Source organism: Lucilia sericata, unplaced genomic scaffold (genome assembly GCF_015586225.1).
Source record: "Lucilia sericata isolate MDLA Ls3-8-SP2 unplaced genomic scaffold, ASM1558622v1 Contig002485F_arrow, whole genome shotgun sequence".
Classification (NCBI taxonomy): Eukaryota; Metazoa; Arthropoda; class Insecta; order Diptera; family Calliphoridae; genus Lucilia; species Lucilia sericata.
In genome coordinates, this window is record NW_023996264.1 from 719 (window position 1) to 25,588 (window position 24,870).

General features: G+C 30.8%; 2 protein-coding genes across 2 annotated transcripts in view; both read right to left on the minus strand.

The window, feature by feature from the left end:
- Nucleotides 1-819: 819 nt before the first annotated feature.
- On the minus strand, nucleotides 820-7,446 carry LOC119614000 (myb-like protein Q; the record flags this gene model as incomplete). The annotated part of the gene is made up of 3 exons (XM_037970076.1): nucleotides 7,379-7,446; nucleotides 3,004-4,081; nucleotides 820-940 (listed from the first exon to the last, which is right to left on the minus strand). Coding segments are annotated over exons 1-3 (1,267 nt in total), but the record flags the coding sequence as incomplete, so codon positions are not given.
- LOC119614001 overlaps nucleotides 3,762-24,870 on the minus strand; it is a gene marked incomplete at its 5' end in the record, with an annotated part of 44,736 nt that continues 23,627 nt past the window's right edge. The window contains 3 exons of the mRNA XM_037970077.1: nucleotides 3,762-4,023; nucleotides 7,379-7,587; nucleotides 10,539-10,747. Coding sequence (XP_037826005.1) covers nucleotides 7,563-7,587; nucleotides 10,539-10,747 — 234 coding nt within the window. The remainder of the gene's footprint in view (nucleotides 4,024-7,378; nucleotides 7,588-10,538; nucleotides 10,748-24,870) is intronic.

Sequence of the window (24,870 nt, forward strand, 5' to 3'; positions counted from 1 at the left end):
ACTTTAACTAAAATTTCTGGTTATCATATGATAAACAAAGTCCTACATATGTATCTACATTCAATTCCACTTCATTAATTCTTCGACAAATAGAAACAAATGAAAGTCATGATTTTTACAAATTATGACCTCAAGGTAAATACATTTTGGATGTAAAAGCAAATATCACTTATACGACTAAATATTAAACAAATAAACAAGAATGTCAAATGACTAGTACAATTTCCGAATAATATACTCACATATACATAAATAAACAAATACAAATAATGATTAGAAATAAACACATACAAACTACTATTTACGTAATTCCAGGAGGAAATGTGCATGTGAGTATTTTACAGGAAATAAAGAAGATGTTGAACAAACTTAAACACATACATTTCATAGGGTTTTCATTTGTATCTTTATGATTATTAGCAGTAGATTGTATGTGCCGGAAACAAATGTAAATTTATGTAAATTACTAATTCGAATAATAAGTAAATGTATACACATTTATGTAGAATATGAATAAATAAAAAAAATAAAATTTACTTATTTGTTTATGAAGTAAATAAAAGGAATAAATAATGTACGGCCAGTTGATGGCCAAATATAGTAACTCCATAAGAAAAGTTTCAGAAATATTCATATAAATTCTTGTAAAATAGTTTGTAAAATATTTAGTTTTTAATGAATATGATATTCAATATTATGGACTTTCAAGTTACTATATAAATGTTTTCGCATTAAAGTTTAAAAATTATTAGTTAATCTATTTGTAACTAAACATTGTTTAAGCTAAGCAAATTAAAAATTATGTTTTGTTATCCTTACCTATTGCTATAGGTTGCCCATGCCTTGAGCGTATTGTGGATGCTCTTAACATGTCCATAATTAAAGCTTGTCCAGTTAGTTGTATACCACCAGGAACAATTTTCAGTTGACCCATACCTTCCTGTAAATTTACAAAAAGAAACAAAAATTCAAATAAATAAACATATGCTAAAATATTAGAGATGAAGCTAGAAATGTATTTAAATTAGTCGAAATAAGTAACTTTATAACAACCTTTCTCTAGACATAAATCTGAGAGTGGAAAACCCTTAACGATTTCTCGTTTGAAGTGTTTTGCCAACTAGTTACAGAAGAATTAATAGACAAATCTATAGATGATTCATTTAACTAATCCATAAATTAATCTATCGACTAGTCCTAAGTAATGTCTACAGATTAGTACGTCGTCGATTCTATCAGCTAGTCTGTAGTCGAGTCTATGATCAAGTATTCTATAGCAGAGTACATCGACTGTTCTATAATAGAGCCATTTGACTAGTCCTAGACAAGTCTATCGACTACAGTCATGTCTGTCAACTGGTATATTGTAATCTATAGTCGAAGTTATCTACTAGTCTATAGTCGAGGCTATCGACTAGTCCATAGTCGACGCTATCGCCTAGCCTATAGTCGATACTATCGCCTAGCCTATAGTCGATACTATCGACTAGTCTATAATCGACGCTATCTACTAGTCTATAGTCGACGCTATCTACTAGTCTATAGTCGAGTCTATCGACTATTCTATAGTCGAGTCTATCGACTATTCTATAGTCGATTCTATCGACTATTCTATAGTCGAGTCTATCGACTATTCTATAGTCGAGTCTATCGACTATTCTTTAGTCGAGTCTATCGACTATTCTATAGTCGAGTCCATCGACTATTCTATAGTCGAGTCCATCAACTATTCTATAGTCGAGTCATCGACTATTCTATAGTCGAGTCCATCGACTATTCTATAGTCGAGTCCATCGACTATTCTATAGTCGAGTCCATCGACTATTCTATAGTCGAGTCCATCGACTATTCTATAGTCGAGTCCATCGATTAGACTTTTACGAGTATATTGATTAGTCTATAGTCCAGTCTAGCGACTAGTCTACAGTCAAGTCTATCGACTAGTCTATAGTCGAGTCTATCGACTAGTCTATAGTCGAGTCTATCGACTAGTCTATAGTCGAGTCTATCGACTAGTCTATAGTCGAGTCTATCGACTAGTCTATAGTCGAGTCTATCGACTAGTCTATAGTCGAGTCTATCGACTAGTCTATAGTCGAGTCTATCGACTAGTCTATAGTCGAGTCTATCGACTAGTCTATAGTCGAGTCTATCGACTAGTCTATAGTCGACTCTATAGACTAGTCGAGTCGAGTCTATCGACTAGTCTATAGTCGAGTCTATCGACTAGTCTATAGTCTAGTCTATCGACTAGTCTATAGTTGAGTCCATCGACTATTCTATAGTCGAGTCCATCGATTAGTCTTTAGACTAGTCTATCGAGTAGTCTACTGTCAAAGCTATAGAATAAATCGACTAGTCTATAGTCGAGAACGTTGACTTGTTTATAGTCGAATCCATCGACTATTTTATAGTCGAGTCTATCGACTAGTCTATAGTCGAGTCTATCGACTAGTCTATAATCGAGTCTATCGACTAGTCTATAATCGAGTCTGTCGACTAGTCTATAGTCGAGTCTGTCGACTAGTCTATAGTCGAGTCTATCGACTTGTCTATAATCGAGTCTATGGACTAGTCTATAGTCAGGTCCATTTACTAGTTTATAGTCGAGTCTATCTTCTAGTCTATTGTCGAGTTAGTTGATTGCTCTATAGTCGAGTCCATAGACTAATCTATTGTCGAGTCAGTTGACTACTCTATAGTCGAGTTTATAGACTAGTCTATAGTTAAATCGACTAGTCTATCTATCGACTATCTTGCAGTCAAGTCTACTGACTGGTCTTTAGTCAGCTATATAGATTACCATCATTATTCGAATCTTTATTTGAAACTATTCTATAGACTAATGAGTCTATGATCAAGTTTATCGACTGAAGTATAGTCTAGTTAGTACTTATTTAGTCAAAATTCCTATCCAAAGAATATCATTAAATACAATAAGCATTTCTATAGTGAAAAGAAAAATTACCATAAAAACAAATAACTTTTTAGACCTTTACCTACCGTTGAGAATTCCATGACCTTCAATATCCATAGTGTTAGTCCTAAGTTTATGATTATCAATAGCATTAAGAGCACCAGTAAAGTGTAAAGACACTTTTTGCGCCATCCAATTAAACCCAAATGCATTTCAATGTCATCCATTAGACTCGAAGTACTGTTGCCTTTTGCCGTTGCTGTTGTGGTACCACTGCCACCACTACTGCTGGCTTGCATTTTCTGACGACGTTTAAACGATGCGGACAGTTTGTTGTGTTTATTCTCCCGCCCGGTAAGACCTTTTGATTTTGTTACGTTGGTTGTTGCCACCAAATCCACCACACCATCCGTAATAAAGGTAGAAGGGGTTGTTGTTTTTGTTATGGCTGGTAGTGTGTGCGTTTTAAATGTTAAACGTGTAGATCCGTTACCGTTCGAGTTTCTGTTTAGAGTTCCGTTTCCGTTGATATAAGAGAATGTTGTTGCAGACGATGATGAGGGTGCATATGTAACGGTGTCTGTTAGTAAAACACCTAAACTATTGTTTATCACCGTCTTTGTATCATTTGTTATAGGGTTAGTGTTGCTGCTGCTGTTGGTTCGTGGTTGTTGTTGTTGTTGTTGTTGTTGTAATAGTAGAGACTGCCGTTTGGGAGTTAAATTACTTCCTCTATTATTTGTATTTACTATTGTAGTCCTGCTGTGATAATCTTCGCTTAAGGTTGTTGCACTTTCAGTGGTGCCTATTGGCCTTTCTTGGTGGCTATTGCCAATTTTATACAAGTTATTGTTATAATGCTCCTGTTGCAGTTGTTGTTGTTGCTGTTTTTGCCTTTGTTGTTCAACTTCCTGTTCTTCTTTTAACAATTGCTGTTGCTTCTTACGTTTGAATGTGGAAGTCGGCGATGTAAATACAAATGTTGTTGCAGGCTGTTCTGTTCCTTGAGTTTGTGGTGTCAGCCTTAGTTGTGGCAAGAAATTCAAATCATTTGCTGTTGCTGCAGTTGTTGCCGAGGTTGTGTTAGCATTTGTTGTTGCATTAGTCTGTGAAAGAATTTCGGTAGTTTGTATAGTGCCATTGATCGCATAACCATTACTTTTACTACAGGATAGTTTTTTTTTTGTTATTTTTTTTAGTTTGGTTTATTTTAATATTTGGATTAAAATTTTTTATAAGATGAAGTTGGTTTGATAGTGGTTGGTTGGTTTAATGATGGAATTTAGTTAATCGATTTAGGTTTTTTTTTATTTCATGAAGTTTTTTTGGTTAAATGCAAGGATAGGTTAGCAATAAATAGAATAGATAATATACAAAAAAATGGAAACAATTAACAGGATTAAACTTTAAAAACTTTCATTCTATAAATACACAAATAGGATAATTGAAATTTGTTTTTTTTTTAAGTTAACTACTAATATAGGTAAAGCATGCAAAACTAAAATGAAATACAAATTATTTACTATAATTAAATATTTTTAATATAACTGAAGGTGCAAAAACAATTTTATATAATATTTTAATATCAATTTAAGAAATTGGGTTATATATATCTCTGAAATTTTCAAAGCGAAAATTTAACATAATTTAGCTTGTTAAATTGTGTAGAATCAACGTGTTTTTCTAATACTCTATAAAAACAGATAATTATGCAGCTTTATTGTATTAGACTATGACCTGTGAAAATGTACGAAATGCAACTGATTCGTTTGAAGCCCCGAATGGGCGGTTAGACACGAAAGCGTAACATTCCATTATGACATCGCTTGGCCACATGATGCCCTTCCCGCCTTAAAGTACAGATCTTGCCCTGTCCAACAAAAAATTGTTTCATTTGATGCAGCACACTCTCTAAGATACTCTTCAATTCAGAACAAAATATCCGAAATTTCTTTAGCCTTCAGTCTGTCGAAGCTATAAACTGTCGAAGCTGTTGGATAGGTAACTTCGGGATACACGAGTGGTTATGCTTAAATAGAAATCGCTAAGAGAGAATTTTGGTTTAAAGATTGATACTTCGGTGTTGTGTGACTATTTTCATACCAGACTTAATACAGTGTGTTCTCTGTGTCCTTTTTATTAACTTATAAATATCAATACTTAATGTTAGGCTCCCACAACGATATTGCAACTTTTATACCCTTCTCACGAAGGTGAAAAATGTCGAAGTGCTTTATGTGAACACCATTCGTGTTGGCCTATTTCTTGGCCTATTTCACGGGGTTAGCTTCTGAGACTACTCACCAACGGCCATTTGTGTATCTTACACGAGGGTGGCAATTTTTTTATGTACATGGTTCTGCCGGTCCATTTACAACAACTTTACTCAACTATTCGAGCTATCCAATCTCTGAACATTGCTGCCCCGTTGCTTAACTTCCGAGATGCAAAAACATCACTTCCGTGGTGATGGGATGGCATCCACGGAGATGGGATGGCATCTGTTAAGTCGGCACCAGCACCTAGAGACGTATTCGGTAGTCCAAAACACGAATCCATCAAATAAACCGAGGACTTTGTTCTTACTCACAGAGAACACACTGTGGTAAATCTGGCACGAACAGAGTTTTCCCTGAACATAACTGGACTAGGAAGGAAAATTAAAGGATATCATTTGTATAAGATACCTTTCATCCATCACCATTCATCCCACCAACACTCTTCTCATTTATCCGACATGCTCATAGAGAACAACATACCCCTGCACAGAGGGAAAAAGAAATATACACGCCTGGTACCAAATTTACACCAAAGTGTTTATAATTTTTCTTTATATACTGTATGTATATATACTTTGACAACGGATGTTATTGAAAATTATTACCGGATAGTGCTAGTCTATATATATAAAAGGGTAGCGTTACTGACTGACTGATTCATCATCGCACAGCCCAAACGGCTGAACCTAGAATCATGGAATTTTGACAGTAGATGTGTTTTTGGTTATATAGATCCACTAAGGAGGGAGGATTTTTGAAAATTTGTACATTTAGGGGTAAAAAAGGGAAAAAACGTGTAAAACAGGTTTCCTTAATTTTCTTACCTAATATTAGTGATACAAGAAAAATTTGAAATGCACATGTATCTACTCTTAAAACAAGCAGATGGGTGTCTGGTACTTTTTTGAAATTCGTACTTTTAAGGGGTGAAAATGTGTAACAAAGGTGTTTTTGGTACCTTTTTGGCCCTTTATAACTTTTTAACTGATAAACAAAATAAAATTTTTGTATATTTTATTTATATATTTCCCAAAATTTCGTACTTTTTTAAAATTCAGTCCTTTTTGGGTGTAAAAGGAGAAAACTTTATTTTTGGTACTTTTTTTTGCACATTAAGAAAACTTTTTCGATTTATTGAAGTATTCCTATTAAATTACGGACTAGCTCTATAATATTTATTGAAACAAATTTTTTGCTATTTCACTGGGGAAAAAAGTACAAAAAAGGGGAAAAAACGGGAAATTTAATTTTATTCAAACTCATTGAGCCAATTTTTATAAAATTTGAAAAAGTAGTTTATTTACTCACACAAAATAAGCTATTGGTATATTATTTTGGAATTCGAGTACTAAGGCCTATATAGGACCAAATTCGAGTAAATTGTTTGGTACCTTTTTGAAGGCACAATTTTTTTGGAACAAATAAGAAAATTTTTAAATCAAAATTTTGTATGTATTTAATTTTGGTTAGGGTAGCGAAGCACCCAGGGTATGCTAGTATAATATAAAGCGTTGGTCACTGTAGGATTATTGGTATGATATAACCCACTGCTAGGATCAAACTGTTAAACTTTTCCAAAAATATTTCGTTGAAAAATCGCTCAAATGGCAAAACGGATCTGATCAAACTAATTTGATTGGGGTAGAATTTACCATTATGTAATGATGAACGAAATGCATGACATAAAAACTTTTTAAAGGTTAACAAATACATAGTGAAATAATTAACATTTTTCTGTCAAATTCAAGAATTTCTTGTAGAGTATAAAAAACCCCCAATAGTTTACATAGTTATCATTATAATATAAACTTCGTGAAACTAATAAAATTTTAACTATAAATATCCTATAAAAATGGAATATTAAAAATTATTTATGAACTACGTATGAGTGCAACTTAATTATGACATTTAAGTCATAAACCAAATGTAATAAACTGAAAAACAAATGTTGCCATAAATGTTTAAATAGCCGGGGTCTAATGAATAATGACAGGTCATAAAAATATGAAAAGAAAATAAAAAACGCAAAGAAATATTAAAGCAGAAATTCATTATAAAAAAAGCAAAAAAAGAACAAAAAAACGACTTCAGAATAAATGAAGAAAAACAAAAAAATTACATTAATATTGAAAAATACATACAATTGCACACACAGATATAAATATTTTAGCCATAAACTTACCGATTACAGCCTTGAGGCAATGTCTGGGTGGTGTGTTGTTGTTGCTGTTGATGATGATTCGAATGCATTCCTAATGCATTCAGTTTATTTGCCACAATCAAATTGACGTCATTAGTAGCAGAGGCTAGAGAGGATGTAGAAATATCTTTAGTTGTAGGAGAGGTTAAGAAAAGTGCTGAACCATTTAAGAGAGCAGAAGGAGGCGAAGACTGAAAATAGAAAAAAAAAAAAATAAAGAAAATTAAATTAAAATTCTTGTTTCTTACAAAAAAAAAAAGATTTTTAATATTTTAACCAATTAAATAAACTGGACCAATTCCAACTAACAAGCATTAAAACGAACAACTAAGAAAGTATAGTCGGGCGTGGTCGACCATATGATACCCTACACCAGTTATGAATATTAAATGTGATTTATTTTTCATAATGAAGCATTTATCTTCAATATTCCCTTGTCCCGATACATTTAAGCAATTTATGAATGAAAAACTAATTTTCTGAAAGAGGCTTTATATGGGGGCTAGGGGCAAATATGGACCAAGCCCGATAAAATTTTGTGGATATATTTATATTTACATAATATTTTATTGTACTGAATTTCATCGCGATATTTGTGTTTATAAGTTAATTTGGAACATTCAAGTAATTTTCTGAAGGGGACTTTGTATGGAGCTAGGGTCAGATGGGGCCCGATCTTTATGAAATTTGGCAGGGTCATCAAGACTTCTATAAAACTTAGTTGTGCCGTAATTTATCGATATATCTGTATATTTAACATAATTATGAGCTCAGAAGCACTTTTTGGGGGGACCTGTTCTATGGGGGCTAGGTGAAATAATGGACCGATTTTAACCATTTCAATAGGCGCGCCAAATTTCATCCAATTATCTTGAAAATTGCGACCTGTACCTTGCGCACAAGGTTTACATGGACAGCCAGCCAGCCAGACGGACGGACATAGCGTAATCGACTCAGAAAACGATTCTAAGCCAATTGGTATACTTTAAGGTGGGTCTAGGACGAATATTTTTCTATGTTACAAACATCAGCACAAATCCAATATACCCTCCCCACTAAAGTGGTGTAGGGTATAAAAATATAAAAATGAAATACGAGCAGTGCGAAAGTATTCCACTTAATATAATTGACAACGTTGGTGAGGATGATGATAATAATGATGACGACGAAGATGATAATGATATACTGAAAACTGATTGAGTTCATCTGTCTAACAGACAGACAATATGTCCGTCCTTTTGACCAGTCTGTAATTCTTTATATGTATTAATGTTTGCTTATTGGTGGAAAGTAGCTTTTTGGCTTTTACCAGCCTCTGTGGCTGGCTCCCTATATATGTATATGGAAACAAAAATCAATGGTCGATAATATATAAACATTTCAGACTTAACATGACTCTGACTGGCTGTTCGTTGTCAGATATACATACATATATAAACAAATCATTAAATCTCAATAAATTGATGAGATTGTTAAAATTACACATTATTGGAAGCAATGAAAAAAATGTGAGGAATTAAAATAGTCATATTATAATTTAATGTACTTTTTGTCGTTATTGTGGGTAAGAACAATTAAGTTTTATCATAAATTAACTATACATGAGGGAGGTCGAAAGTTCAAATTTCAGCCCAAACGGCTGAACCTAGAATCATGGAATTTTGACAGTAGATGTGTTTTTGGTTATATAGATCCACTAAGGAGGGAGGATTTTTGAAAATTTGTACATTTAGGGGTAAAAAAGGGAAAAAACGTGTAAAACAGGTTTCCTTAATTTTCTTACCTAATATTAGTGATACAAGAAAAATTTGAAATGCACATGTATCTACTCTTAAAACAAGCAGATGGGTGTCTGGTACTTTTTTGAAATTCGTACTTTTAAGGGGTGAAAATGTGTAACAAAGGTGTTTTTGGTACCTTTTTGGCCCTTTATAACTTTTTAACTGATAAACAAAATAAAATTTTTGTATATTTTATTTATATATTTCCCAAAATTTCGTACTTTTTTAAAATTCAGTCCTTTTTGGGTGTAAAAGGAGAAAACTTTATTTTTGGTACTTTTTTTTGCACATTAAGAAAACTTTTTCGATTTATTGAAGTATTCCTATTAAATTACGGACTAGCTCTATAATATTTATTGAAACAAATTTTTTGCTATTTCACTGGGGAAAAAAGTACAAAAAAAGGGGAAAAAACGGGAAATTTAATTTTATTCAAACTCATTGAGCCAATTTTTATAAAATTTGAAAAAGTAGTTTATTTACTCACACAAAATAAGCTATTGGTATATTATTTTGGAATTCGAGTACTAAGGCCTATATAGGACCAAATTCGAGTAAATTGTTTGGTACCTTTTTGAAGGCACAATTTTTTTGGAACAAATAAGAAAATTTTTAAATCAAAATTTTGTATGTATTTAATTTTGGTTAGGGTAGCGAAGCACCCAGGGTATGCTAGTATAATATAAAGCGTTGGTCACTGTAGGATTATTGGTATGATATAACCCACTGCTAGGATCAAACTGTTAAACTTTTCCAAAAATATTTCGTTGAAAAATCGCTCAAATGGCAAAACGGATCTGATCAAACTAATTTGATTGGGGTAGAATTTACCATTATGTAATGATGAACGAAATGCATGACATAAAAACTTTTTAAAGGTTAACAAATACATAGTGAAATAATTAACATTTTTCTGTCAAATTCAAGAATTTCTTGTAGAGTATAAAAAACCCCCAATAGTTTACATAGTTATCATTATAATATAAACTTCGTGAAACTAATAAAATTTTAACTATAAATATCCTATAAAAATGGAATATTAAAAATTATTTATGAACTACGTATGAGTGCAACTTAATTATGACATTTAAGTCATAAACCAAATGTAATAAACTGAAAAACAAATGTTGCCATAAATGTTTAAATAGCCGGGGTCTAATGAATAATGACAGGTCATAAAAATATGAAAAGAAAATAAAAAACGCAAAGAAATATTAAAGCAGAAATTCATTATAAAAAAAGCAAAAAAAGAACAAAAAAACGACTTCAGAATAAATGAAGAAAAACAAAAAAATTACATTAATATTGAAAAATACATACAATTGCACACACAGATATAAATATTTTAGCCATAAACTTACCGATTACAGCCTTGAGGCAATGTCTGGGTGGTGTGTTGTTGTTGCTGTTGATGATGATTCGAATGCATTCCTAATGCATTCAGTTTATTTGCCACAATCAAATTGACGTCATTAGTAGCAGAGGCTAGAGAGGATGTAGAAATATCTTTAGTTGTAGGAGAGGTTAAGAAAAGTGCTGAACCATTTAAGAGAGCAGAAGGAGGCGAAGACTGAAAATAGAAAAAAAAAAAATAAAGAAAATTAAATTAAAATTCTTGTTTCTTACAAAAAAAAAAAGATTTTTAATATTTTAACCAATTAAATAAACTGGACCAATTCCAACTAACAAGCATTAAAACGAACAACTAAGAAAGTATAGTCGGGCGTGGTCGACCATATGATACCCTACACCAGTTATGAATATTAAATGTGATTTATTTTTCATAATGAAGCATTTATCTTCAATATTCCCTTGTCCCGATACATTTAAGCAATTTATGAATGAAAAACTAATTTTCTGAAAGAGGCTTTATATGGGGGCTAGGGGCAAATATGGACCAAGCCCGATAAAATTTTGTGGATATATTTATATTTACATAATATTTTATTGTACTGAATTTCATCGCGATATTTGTGTTTATAAGTTAATTTGGAACATTCAAGTAATTTTCTGAAGGGGACTTTGTATGGAGCTAGGGTCAGATGGGGCCCGATCTTTATGAAATTTGGCAGGGTCATCAAGACTTCTATAAAACTTAGTTGTGCCGTAATTTATCGATATATCTGTATATTTAACATAATTATGAGCTCAGAAGCACTTTTTGGGGGGACCTGTTCTATGGGGGCTAGGTGAAATAATGGACCGATTTTAACCATTTCAATAGGCGCGCCAAATTTCATCCAATTATCTTGAAAATTGCGACCTGTACCTTGCGCACAAGGTTTACATGGACAGCCAGCCAGCCAGACGGACGGACATAGCGTAATCGACTCAGAAAACGATTCTAAGCCAATTGGTATACTTTAAGGTGGGTCTAGGACGAATATTTTTCTATGTTACAAACATCAGCACAAATCCAATATACCCTCCCCACTAAAGTGGTGTAGGGTATAAAAATATAAAAATGAAATACGAGCAGTGCGAAAGTATTCCACTTAATATAATTGACAACGTTGGTGAGGATGATGATAATAATGATGACGACGAAGATGATAATGATATACTGAAAACTGATTGAGTTCATCTGTCTAACAGACAGACAATATGTCCGTCCTTTTGACCAGTCTGTAATTCTTTATATGTATTAATGTTTGCTTATTGGTGGAAAGTAGCTTTTTGGCTTTTACCAGCCTCTGTGGCTGGCTCCCTATATATGTATATGGAAACAAAAATCAATGGTCGATAATATATAAACATTTCAGACTTAACATGACTCTGACTGGCTGTTCGTTGTCAGATATACATACATATATAAACAAATCATTAAATCTCAATAAATTGATGAGATTGTTAAAATTACACATTATTGGAAGCAATGAAAAAAATGTGAGGAATTAAAATAGTCATATTATAATTTAATGTACTTTTTGTCGTTATTGTGGGTAAGAACAATTAAGTTTTATCATAAATTAACTATACATGAGGGAGGTCGAAAGTTCTGTTTTAAATTTAAATGTTGCTTAAATGTTCTACTTAATAAGGTTTAATAAGGAAATTAATCAGTATACGAGGAAAATAATTTATTGTGAATATTGAAAAATTTTCGAAATTTACTGCTGTTGAAATTGTTAATCTTTTTAAAGATGACAATAAATTTAAAACATTTAATTTGTATCAATAAGTTTTCTGTTATATTTTCTTTGTTTTTTTCTTTTAATTCGGATTTACCTTGAAAATAAACAAATAAATTAAAAGAAAACATATGTATGTATATATACATAAGTGTGTATGAGTCAGTGATGGGCAACGCACAAGTTACTTTAACTATTTCATTGTGAAAACATCCGACACATTGACACGAGTATCCATTATTGAGGATATCCGCAAAACAAAGATATAATCTATATCTCATTAAATCAGAGATATAACCTATATCCCATTCATTTGACAAAAAGTTTTTACCAACTTTTGGCCTTATTCCTCTGAGAAGTCTTTGTAGTCTTTACGATAACAGCATCGAGCATATTCCGAAATATTACCATCTATCATTAAACTGTCATTCTCTTTCCGCGATACAAATTTCAACCACAATCACCACGTGCACCCTAAAGGGATCTTTCCAATAACCTACGCAACACAAAATTTATTTTCGTAGTCTATATATATAAAAGAGTAGCGTTACTGACTGACTGATTCATCATCGCACAGCCCAAACGGCTGAACCTAGAATCATGAAATTTTGACAGTAGATGTGCTTTTGGTTATGTAGATCCACTAAGGAGGGATTTTTGGAAATTTGTACATTTACGGATAAAAAGGGGAAACACCTGTATCTACTCTTACAATGAGCATATGGGTGTCTGGTACTTTTTTGAAATTCGTACTTTTAAGGGGTAAAAATGTATAACAAAGGTGATTTTGGTACCTTTTTTGGCCCTTTATAACTTTTGAACTAGTTAACATAATAAAATTTTTATAAATATTTTGGATACATCTCCCAAAATTATGAGACACCTATTGTGTACTTTTTTAAAATTCAGTCCTTTTTGCGTGTAAAAGGAAGAAAACTATATTTATGGTACTTTCTTTAAAACATTAAGAAAACTTTTCCGGTTTATTGAATTATTCCTATTAAATTACGGACTAACTCTGTGATATTTATTGTAATAAAATTTTTGCTATTTCACTGGAAAAAAAAGTACCAAAAAGGGAAAAAACGGGAAATTTAATTTTATTCAAACTTATTGAGACAATTTTTATAAAATTTTAAAAAGTAGTTTATTTGCTCATACAAAATTCGAGTACTAATGCCTATATAGCACCAAATTCGAGTAAATTGTTTGGTACTGTTTGAAAGCACTATTGTTCTGGAACAAATGAATGCATATTTGAATCGTTTGAGTTTAATCTGTAATAGATAGATTTAAATACGGAACATTTTTTAACTTAAATTTCGAAAAACTATATATTTCTGTGCGAAAAGGGGAAAAATTATACTCTATTTATTAGTACTTTCCACTTAGGTAAAATGTATTCCACTTTTGGTACTTTTTCTTTCTTCAAATGATACTCTTTGTATGTTTTTTAATATGAATTCAAAACACATGATTATTAAACATACACGGTCCTCATTGAATAAGAATCTTTAAGAGAGAACTTTTTAGTACTTTTTATTTCAGAAATGGTACTTTTTTAATTTTCTAAAATATTCCACCTAGGAACATTAATTTTAACATACATGGTCTTGGCTAAATAATATTCTATATGTGGGAACTATTTGATACTTTTCTATTCTTCAAATGGTACCTTTTAGATTCTTTATAATGGTTAACCGAAACACACGGTCCTTATTAAATGAGAGAGATTTTTGTACTTTTTCGTTTTTCCGATGGTACTTTTTGATATTTTTACGATATTGAAAATAAAATTTATAATGTAAGGACCTTAGTGAATGAGAATCTACTTTTGGTACTTTTTCATTCATTAAATTATATTTTTTGAATTGTATATAATATTGAACACTGAAATATAAAACTAATTTTTTATGTATTTTGTAAGTTAGGGTAGCGAAGCTATATTAAGCTATGTTTGTTGAAATCTCCCCCCACCCCCCTGGGGCATGTTACCTTGATGAAAGACCCTCATCTTGGAGTTATTACAATTCTGGGGAAAAGAGGTGGTACCAATACCTATAGTCTGCCGGGACAAAAAACATAAATAATTCAATGAGGAAAAAAAATTAAGAAAAAACAGCAACCAAAATGTTCATTTAGACCTTCGTTTAAATTTCCTTATAGACAAGACTACATAAGGCCGCCAAAAAAAATCTCTAGTATATTTATTTTATACTCTCTCCCTTGAGTGTGTTTATTTGCAGTTGTATTAACAAATTAATGTTCACATATGTATGTATGTTTGTGTAGATGTTTGTATATACAAAGTTGGTTATATGTATGACAATTTGGCTTATTTCCATGCATCATTTCATTTTGTCCAACTGTCACTTTGTCTGTATTGTTGTCTATTAGGTTTGTTTTCAAATTTTTCTTTTTTAAATTTATTGTGTCACATGAACAATGTATTGTGAATTTTATATATATTTTTATTTAAATAAAATATAGTTGGGATAAAAATGAAAGCAGATAAATAAGCATAGAAGCTTAACTGGGACTTAAAAACGATATAAAGTCAATAACTGAGGGAGATTTAGGGCTTTAGGAAAATTCATAATTTAAGCCAAATCAGAACTATACAAATCTTATAATAGGATTTAAAGCTAGAAAACTGAAGCAAGTACCTCCATTACAAATCACTACGTAAATAAGTACTTACAAATAAGGAGTTAAAAACTGGTTTTGTCGCAAAAAATGCTCACACAGAGTAAAGTACTTATGTATGTGATTGTAGGTAAGTCATTAGAAGAGTACTTAAAAGTAATGCAAATGATAAGTAATCATTGAAGAGTAAGTGGTTATGTAAGTACAAGTCATTACCTAGTTTTTTGCTGGGTATGTATACGATTCGAATAGATGAATAAAATGCTCTTAATCTTAATCCAAAGCGCCAAAAAAAACACTTTTTCTTATCTATGCACCTAAATTTACAGAATTTACTATTCATCCGCACCCATTCCATCCATGTTCGCTTTTAAATGTCTATGCATGGACACAAACATGTCGAAATAATTATTTTTATAATTGAGTGTGAACAAACAATCAAAAGTGGCAGTCAAAATAGCAAAAATAAAAGAAACGCACAAGTGAAACAAAAATAATCATATACAAACATGGACGTGATTTCTGTATATTTAATAAAAAAAGCAACAATAACACCCCGGCAGTTCGTGGAATGTGACTACAAATACACGTCCCTTCCACAAATACAGACATATGCTAATTGATTTTGAAATAAATTTCCTAAATTGAGTACAAGAAATATAACTGTTATCTCTTTGGATTATTATTTAATAACACTTAAGTCATGATCGACTTCCTGCCTATAGTACAAACGTATCAAATGATAAGTTGACAAAAAATCTGTCTAAATGTGATACATTGGCACCCTGAACAACTGCAGCGAAACTGTCTAAAAAAATATAACAAAAAATCTTTATTATTCACTCTGCATTCATACACTCCATGGTTAAATACGAAAAAACAATCCAAAAATAAAAACCCCAACAAATTCAAGAGCAGCACTTGCATGCACAGCATGACAACTTCACATTTGTTCATTTTATTTGCCAGTATAGCATTAACACTTTTGGTCAGTGGCGCGGTGGTGGCATATGAGTGTTTAAGAGTGGGTCGTGATGCAGGTTATATGAACATATTTGAATGAACATGAAATATATTTTGTTTTTATGTAGGTCGTACAACTAGTTGGAGCGCCATGTGTTATAATGGGAATTCGAAATAGAAATGTAGTTTATTTTTGGATGAAAATTGTGTACTTAGTTGTTGCTCGTTAATGAAATTAATATTTTTTTACTAGATGTGTTCTTCGTACAAATATTTAGAATAACATCGATAAATTAACGTGATAGCTGTAGTATACTACTAGACTATAGACTAGGCAATAGACTAGACTATTGACTGGATATACTATATATAGATTATAGACTAGAAAATATATAGACTATAGACTAGACTATAGACTAGACTATAAACTAGACTATAGACTAGACTATAGACTAGACTATAGACTAGACTATAGACTAGACTATATACTAGACTATAGACTAGACTATAGACTAGACTATATACTAGACTATAGACTAGACTATAGACTAGACTATATACTAGACTATAGACTAGACTATAGACTAAACTATACACTAGACTATAGACTAGACTATAGACTAGACTATAGACTAGACTATAGACTAGACTATAGACTAGACTATAGACTAGACTATAGACTAGACTATAGACTAGACTATAGACTAGACTATAGACTAGACTAAAGACTAGACTATAGAATAGACTATAGACTAGACTAAAGACTAGACTATAGACTAGACTAGACTATAGACTAGACTAGACTAGACTAGACTAGACTAGACTAGACTATAGACTATAGACTAGACTAGACTAGACTAGACTAGACTAGACTAGACTAGACTAGACTAGACTAGACTAGACTAGACTAGACTAGACTAGACTAGACTATAGACTAGACTAGACTAGACTAGACTAGACTATAGACTAGACTATAGAATAGACTATAGACTAGACTATAGACTAGACTATAGACTAGACTATAGACTAGACTATAGACCAGACTATAGACTAGACTATAGACTAGACTATAGACTAGACTATAGACTAGACTATAGACTAGACTATAGACTAGATAGACTAGACTATAGACTAGACTATAGACTAGACTATAGACTATACTATAGACTAGACTATAGACTAGACTATAGACTAGACTATAGACTAGACTAGACTATAGACTAGACTAGACTATAGACTAGACTATAGACTAGACTATAGACTAGACTATAGACTAGACTATAGACTAGACTATAGACTAGACTATAGACTAGACTATAGACTAGACTATAGACTAGACTATAGACTAGACTATAGACTAGACTATAGACTAGACTATAGACTAGACTATAGACTAGACTATAGACTAGACTATAGACTAGACTATAGACTAGACTATAGACTAGACTATAGACTAGACTATAGACTAGACTATAGACTAGACTATAGACTAGACTATAGACTAGACTATAGACTAGACTATAGACTAGACTATAGACTAGACTATAACTAGACTAGACTATAGACTAACTAGACTAGACTATAGACTAGACTATAGACTAGATTATAGACTAGGACTATAGACTAGACTATAGACAAGACTATAGACTAGACTAGACTATAGACATAGACTAGACTAGACTAGACTAGACTAGACTAGACTATAGACTAGACTATACACTAGACTATAGACTAGACTATAGACTAGACTATAGACTAGACTATACTATAGACTATACTATAGACTATAGACTAGACTATACTATAGACTAGACAAATGCCTTAGCCCAAATGATGCCAAATGTCGGTGGTCCTCGTCATAGCCGCAGAGTACTAATTTCGAAAGTAACAAACTCCACGTTGTTGTATGGGTCGCCAGTGTGGGAAAAATGTGTAAGCACCTCGTCAAAAAAGAGCTTACTTTCAATATTTAGGAGAGGTTGTCTAAGAATCTGCAGTAGTTTTAGAACAGTATCGTGTGAAGCAGCAAGCGTCGTAGCGGGTGTCATACCCATAGATATAACAGCAAGGGAACTTTCCAACGTCTATAAGGAGATAGCAGACAATCCCAATGTACCAAAGAACCTTATTCGTAAGTCTGAAAGGGATAAATCGATATCAAGCTGGCAAAGAAGATGGGATAATTCCCCAAAAGGCAGATGGACCTACAGACTATTACCCAACATCGATATATGGCTAAAACGTCCACATGGCGAAGTAACGTATAACCTGACCCAATTTCTTACCGGTCATGGAGGTTATAGGGAGTATCTGTATCGATTTAAGCTTGATAATTCGCCTAGGTGCCCAGAATGCCCAGACGAAAATGAAAATGCAGAACATGTAGTTTTTATATGCCCGCGTTTTGCTACACAACGTATGCTACTAATGCTGAATGTGGGGGAGAGGTTGACTGCCGACAATATAATCAATGTAATGTTGGAATCCCAACCAAAATGGGATGCAATAAATGGTTTTATAACAAAAGTAAACCTTGTACTAAGAGAAGCAGAGCAACTTCGGAAAACAAACCAGAATAACATAATTTAAATCCCTTATGTATTAAAGAGACCGGCCCTTGAGGGCTTTCCGTCCCCACGAAGTAATATCAGAAGACAGTTCCGTGGGGTACAGGGTAGTGTGTAGAGGGGGTGTGTTTTAGTACGTGGAAATCGTGCATGCCTATCAGTACGGGCTGTAGGTATCCTTGAAAGATTTCACACCTCCTGCGTATCGAAAAAAAAAAAAAAAAAAAAAAAAAAAAAGACTATAGACTATAGACTAGACTATAGACTATAGACTAGACTATAGACTAGACTATAGACTAGACTATAGACTAGACTATAGACTAGACTATAGACTAGACTATAGACTAGACTATAGACTAGACTATAGACTAGACTATAGACTGGACTATAGACTAGACTATAGACTAGACTATAGACTAGACTATAGACTAGACTATAGACTAGACTATAGACTAGACTATAGACTAGACTATAGACTAGACTATAGACTAGACTATAGACTAGACTATAGACTAGACTATAGACTAGACTATAGACTAGACTATAGACTAGACTATAGACTAGACTATAGACTAGACTATAGACTAGACTATAGACTAGACTATAGACTAGACTATAGACTAGACTATAGACTAGACTATAGACTAGACTATAGACTAGACTATAGACTAGACTATAGACTAGACTATAGACTAGACTATAGACTAGACTATAGACTAGACTATAGACTAGACTATAGACTAGACTATAGACTAGACTATAGACTAGACTATAGACTAGACTATAGACTAGACTATAGACTAGACTATAGACTAGACTAGACTATAGACTAGACTAGACTATAGACTAGACTATAGACTAGATTTTAGACTAGACTATAGACTAGACTATAGACTAGACTTTAGACTAGACTTTAGACTAGACTTTAGACTAGACTTTGGACTAGACTTTGGACTAGACTATAGACTAGACTATAGACTAGACTATAGACTAGACTTTAGACTAGACTTTAGACTAGACTATAGACTAGACTATAGACTAGACTATAGACTAGACTATAGACTAGACTATAGACTAGACTATAGACTAGACTATAGACTAGACTATAGACTAGACTATAGACTAGACTATAGACTAGACTATAGACTAGACTATAGACTAGACTATAGACTAGACTATAGACTAGACTATAGACTAGACTATAGACTAGACTATAGACTAGACTATAGACTAGACTATAGACTAGACTATAGACTAACTATAGACTAGACTATAGACTAGACTATAGACTAGACTATAGACTAGACTATAGACTAGACTATAGACTAGACTATAGACTAGACTATAGACTAGACTATAGACTAGACTATAGACTAGACTATAGACTAGACTATAGACTAGACTATAGACTAGACTATAGACTAGACTATAGACTAGACTATAGACTAGACTATAGACTAGACTATAGACTAGACTATAGACTAGACTATAGACTAGACTATAGACTAGACTATAGACTAGACTATAGACTAGACTATAGACTAGACTATAGACTAGACTATAGACTAGACTATAGACTAGACTATAGACTAGACTATAGACTAGACTATAGACTAGACTATAGACTAGACTATAGACTAGACTATAGACTAGACTATAGACTAGACTATAGACTAGACTATATACTAGACTATAGACTAGACTATAGACTAGACTATAGACTAGACTATAGACTAGACTATAGACTAGACTATAGACTAGACTATAGACTAGACTATAGACTAGACTATAGACTAGACTATAGACTAGACTATAGACTAGACTATAGACTAGACTATAGACTAGACTATAGACTAGACTATAGACTAGACTAAGACTAGACTAGACTATAGACTAGACTATAGACTAGACTATAGACTAGACTATAGACTAGACTATAGACTAGACTATAGACTAGACTATAGACTAGACTATAGACTAGACTATAGACTAGACTATAGACTAGACTATAGACTAGACTATAGACTAGACTATAGACTAGACTATAGACTAGACTATAGACTAGACTATAGACTAGACTATAGACTAGACTATAGACTAGACTATAGACTAGACTATAGACTAGACTAAGAAACTAGAAACAATTAAATGACCTTTAGCATTTACTTGTTTTTAGTTTGTTATTTATAAATTCTTGGAAAATTTATTTTAAGTATGTGTGTATACATTAAAATTTTTTCATTATGTTTTATTTGTTTTCTCCATGAAAAGGTGTTGAAATCTCAGTGCAAAATTTTTGGAAATAAATTTTAATTTAAAAAGATTTTATAACTAAACTAACTGAACTATAAAAACACTATGGAATATTTTTGAGACTTACACCGCCACCTGGGGTTATTTATGTTCACGCACATTGCCAATAAATAAAATATTATTTAAAGTTTTTATATCTTTTTTCTTCATATTTATTTATTATTTATTTGAATTGTTTATAGCCTTCCTAAGAGTGGGCTGGTTAGTGTAAATAGTTGTTTTATAAAACTGTCTATAACAACAAATATTAATCAAATAAAGAATTTCAAATAACAAAAGTTCTTAGGGTTTCGGGTATTTATACAAAAGTAAATAATATTTAAAGAATTTGGTTTTAAAGTTTACTTATTTTTTGTTTAGACAAGTGACACTTTAACTAAATAATTTACTAATTTGGTTCGACATATCTGTTTAATATTTTGACTGCCTATTAAGGTTTGTAGTTTAATTTTTTGTGTCTAGTTCATTGAATAAAATTATTATGTCCCATTTTAAACAACTACATATTTATTTGATTTTTATTAAAAAAAGTTATTGTTATTTTTTGTATGTTTTCAATTAGTTAACACATGTTTTTGGTTTATTTTTATTTATATTTAATATTTTCAGCTATAAAAATAACAGCTAAATGTGCGAAAACATAAAAACTAAATATTTGAGTGTAAATTTTTTAGTTTAAATGGTCATATTTGTTTATAATATTTATAGTAGATTTCTTTTTTCGATTTATTTAGCTTTAATCCATTATCGAAATCAATTAGATATGTTTGATTTTTGCATACAATAAAAAAAACTTAATTATAAAAACTTAATGTACATAACGAAAACTAATTAAAAAAATTCTCTATTTAAAGGAAATTCTTTTTCTGGAAAACTTTTCGTTACATTTAATAAGAAATTTTTAAAGATTTTTAATTTTCTATAAAAATTCTACGATAAATTTTCCTTTTATGAAAATTTACAACAAATTTTCTTTCTAGAAAAAATTTGCGATAAATTTTCTTTAATAAGAAATTTTCAACAAATTTTCTTTTAATGGGAAATTTTCAATAAATTTTCTTTTAATAGAAGATTTTCGATAAATTTTCTTTTAATAGGAAATTTTCGATAAATTTTCTTTTAATAGGAAATTTTAGATAAATTTTCTTTTAATAGGAAATTTTCGATAAATTTTCTTTTAATAGGAAATTTTCGATAAATTTTCTTTTAATAGAAAATTTTCTATAAATTTCCTTTTAATAGGAAATTTTCGAGAAATTTTCTTTTAACAGGAAATTTTCGATAAATTTTCTTTTTAATAGAAAATTTTCGATAAATTTCCTTTTAATAGAAAATTTTCTATAAATTTCCTTTTAATAGAAAATTTTCTATAAATTTCCTTTTAATAGAAAATTTTCGATAAATTTCATTTTAATAGAAAATTTTCTATAAATTTCCTTTTAATAGAAATTTTTCGATAAATTTCCTTTTAATAAAAAATTTTCGATAAATTTTCATAAATTTTCATAAATACATTCAAAATTTTGTTTACTTTTATAGAAAATTAAAATTGATTAACGATTTTTTTAATGTTTCAGTTTTTTACGTTCAACATTACGTGAATAAATTCGCATTCAGTAAGAAGCTTGTATTTTTCATTCGTTTAGCTACCACATTATAGACAATTTCGAAAGTACTATTTGAAAAAAGTACTATAAAATACCTCTAATAGATTCTCATTTAATCAAAAGTTTTATGTTTATGTGTTCAATATTATATACAATTCAAAAAATATAATTTGATGAATGAAAATGTACCAAAGTCCCTTTCAGTAGATTCTCATTCACTATGGTTCCTAAATTTTATATTTCTATGTTCAATATCGTCAAAATATCAAAAAGTACCATCGGAAAAACGAAAAAGTACAAAAATCTCTCTCAATAAATTCTCATTTAATAAGGACCGTGGGTCATGTGTTCCGGTTAACCATTATAGAGAATCAAAAAGGTACCATTTGAAAAATGAGAAGTACCAAAGAATTCCCACTTACAGAATATTATTCAGTCAAGACCATGTATGTTAAAATTTATATTTCTAGTTGGTTGAATATTTTAGAAAATTCAAAAAGTACCATTTATGAGATAAAAAGTACTAAAAAGTTATCTCTTAAAGAATGTTATTGAATGAGGACCGTGTATGTTTAATAATCATGTGTTTTGAATTCATACCATAGAACATACAAAGAGTATCATTTGAAGAAAGAAAAAGTACAAAAAGTGGAATAAATTCTTCCCTACTAAAAAGTACTAATAAAAAGAGTACAATTTGTACCCTTTTCGCTTAGAAATATACTTTTTTGAAAATTAAGTTTACAAAATGATCCGTGTTTAAATCTATATATCACAGATAAAACTCAAACGATTCAAAACTGCATTCATTTGTTCCAGAAAAATTTTGCTTTCAAAAAGTACCAAACAATTTACTCGAATTTGATCCTAAAACTAAAGCCTATAGTACTCGAATTCCAAAATAATATACCAATAGTCTATTTTGTGTGAGTAAATAAACTACTTTTTAAAATTTTATAAAAATTGGCTCAATGAGTTTGAATAAAATTAAATTTCCCGTTTTTTCCCCTTTTTGGTACTTTTTTCCCCAGTAACATAGCAAAAATATTGTTTCAATAAATATTACAGAGTTAGTCCGTAATTTAATAGGAATACTTTAATAAATCGAAAAAGTTTTCTTAATGTGCTAAAAAAGTACCATAAATACAGTTTTCTCCCTTTTACAGCCAAAAAGGACTGAATTTTAAAAAAGTACGAAACAGGTGTCTCATATTTTTGGGAGATATATTCACAGTATTTACAAAAATGTTATTTTGTTTATTAGTTAAAAAGTTATAAAGGGCCAAAAAGGTACCAAAATCACCTTTGTTACACATTTTCACCCCTTTAAAGTAAGAATTTCAAAATAGTACCAGAAACCCATCTGCTTATTTTAAGAGAAGATACGGGTGCATTTAAATTTTTTTTGCATCACTAATATTAGGTAAGATAATTAAGAAAACCTGTTTTACCCGTTTTTCCCCTCTTTTACCCCTTAATGTACAAATGTTCAATAATCCTCCCTCCTTAGTGGATCTACATAACCAAAAACACATCTACTTTCAAAATTTCATGATTCTAGGTTCAGCCGTTTGGGCTGTGCGATGATGAGTCAGTCATTCAGTAACGCTACTCTTTTATATACATAGATAGATTTTCACTAATTTTCTTTTTATATAGAAAATTTTCACAAATTTTCTTTTTAAGTACAAAATTTTTACATATTTTCTTTTCATATAGAAAATTTTCGCAAATTTTCTTTTCATATAGAAAATTTTCGCAAATTTTCTTTTCATATAGAAAAATTTCATAAATTTTCTTTTCATATAGAAAATTTTGATAAATTTTCTTTTCATATAGAAAATTTTCATAAATTTTCTTTTCATATAGAAAATTTTCTTTTCATACAGAATTTTTTTAAAATTTTCTTTTCATACAGAATTTTTTTAAAAATTTTCTTTTCATAAAGAAAATGTTCCTGAATTTTATTTTCATAGAAATTCAGCGACACATTTTCCTTTTATGAAAAATTTACAAAAAATTTTCCTTTTATCAATAAATTTACTTTAAAAAATTTTCCTTTTATAGAAAATCTTTTTATAGAAAATTAGCGATAAAATTTCTTTTTATAGAAAATTAACTATAAATTTTCTTTTTACAAAAAAATAACGATACATTTTCTTATCAAAAATTACCGATAAATTTTCTTCTTATAGAAATTTTTCGATAAAGCCTCTTTTTATATGAAATAGTCGATACTTTCTCTTTTCGAGAAAGAATTTCTTTTTTATGTGAAATTTTCCATATATTTCCCTTGTGATAATTTTCGATAAACTGGTGTTTATACAATTTGAAGTCATGCTAAACAAATACTTCTGATTATTTTTTCAGCAAACTAAATATAAATAATAGAAAACTACTAAAGGAAAACAAATAAACTTTCAAATCAAACTGAATAGTTTAGTTCTTTTATGAATCATCGTCATT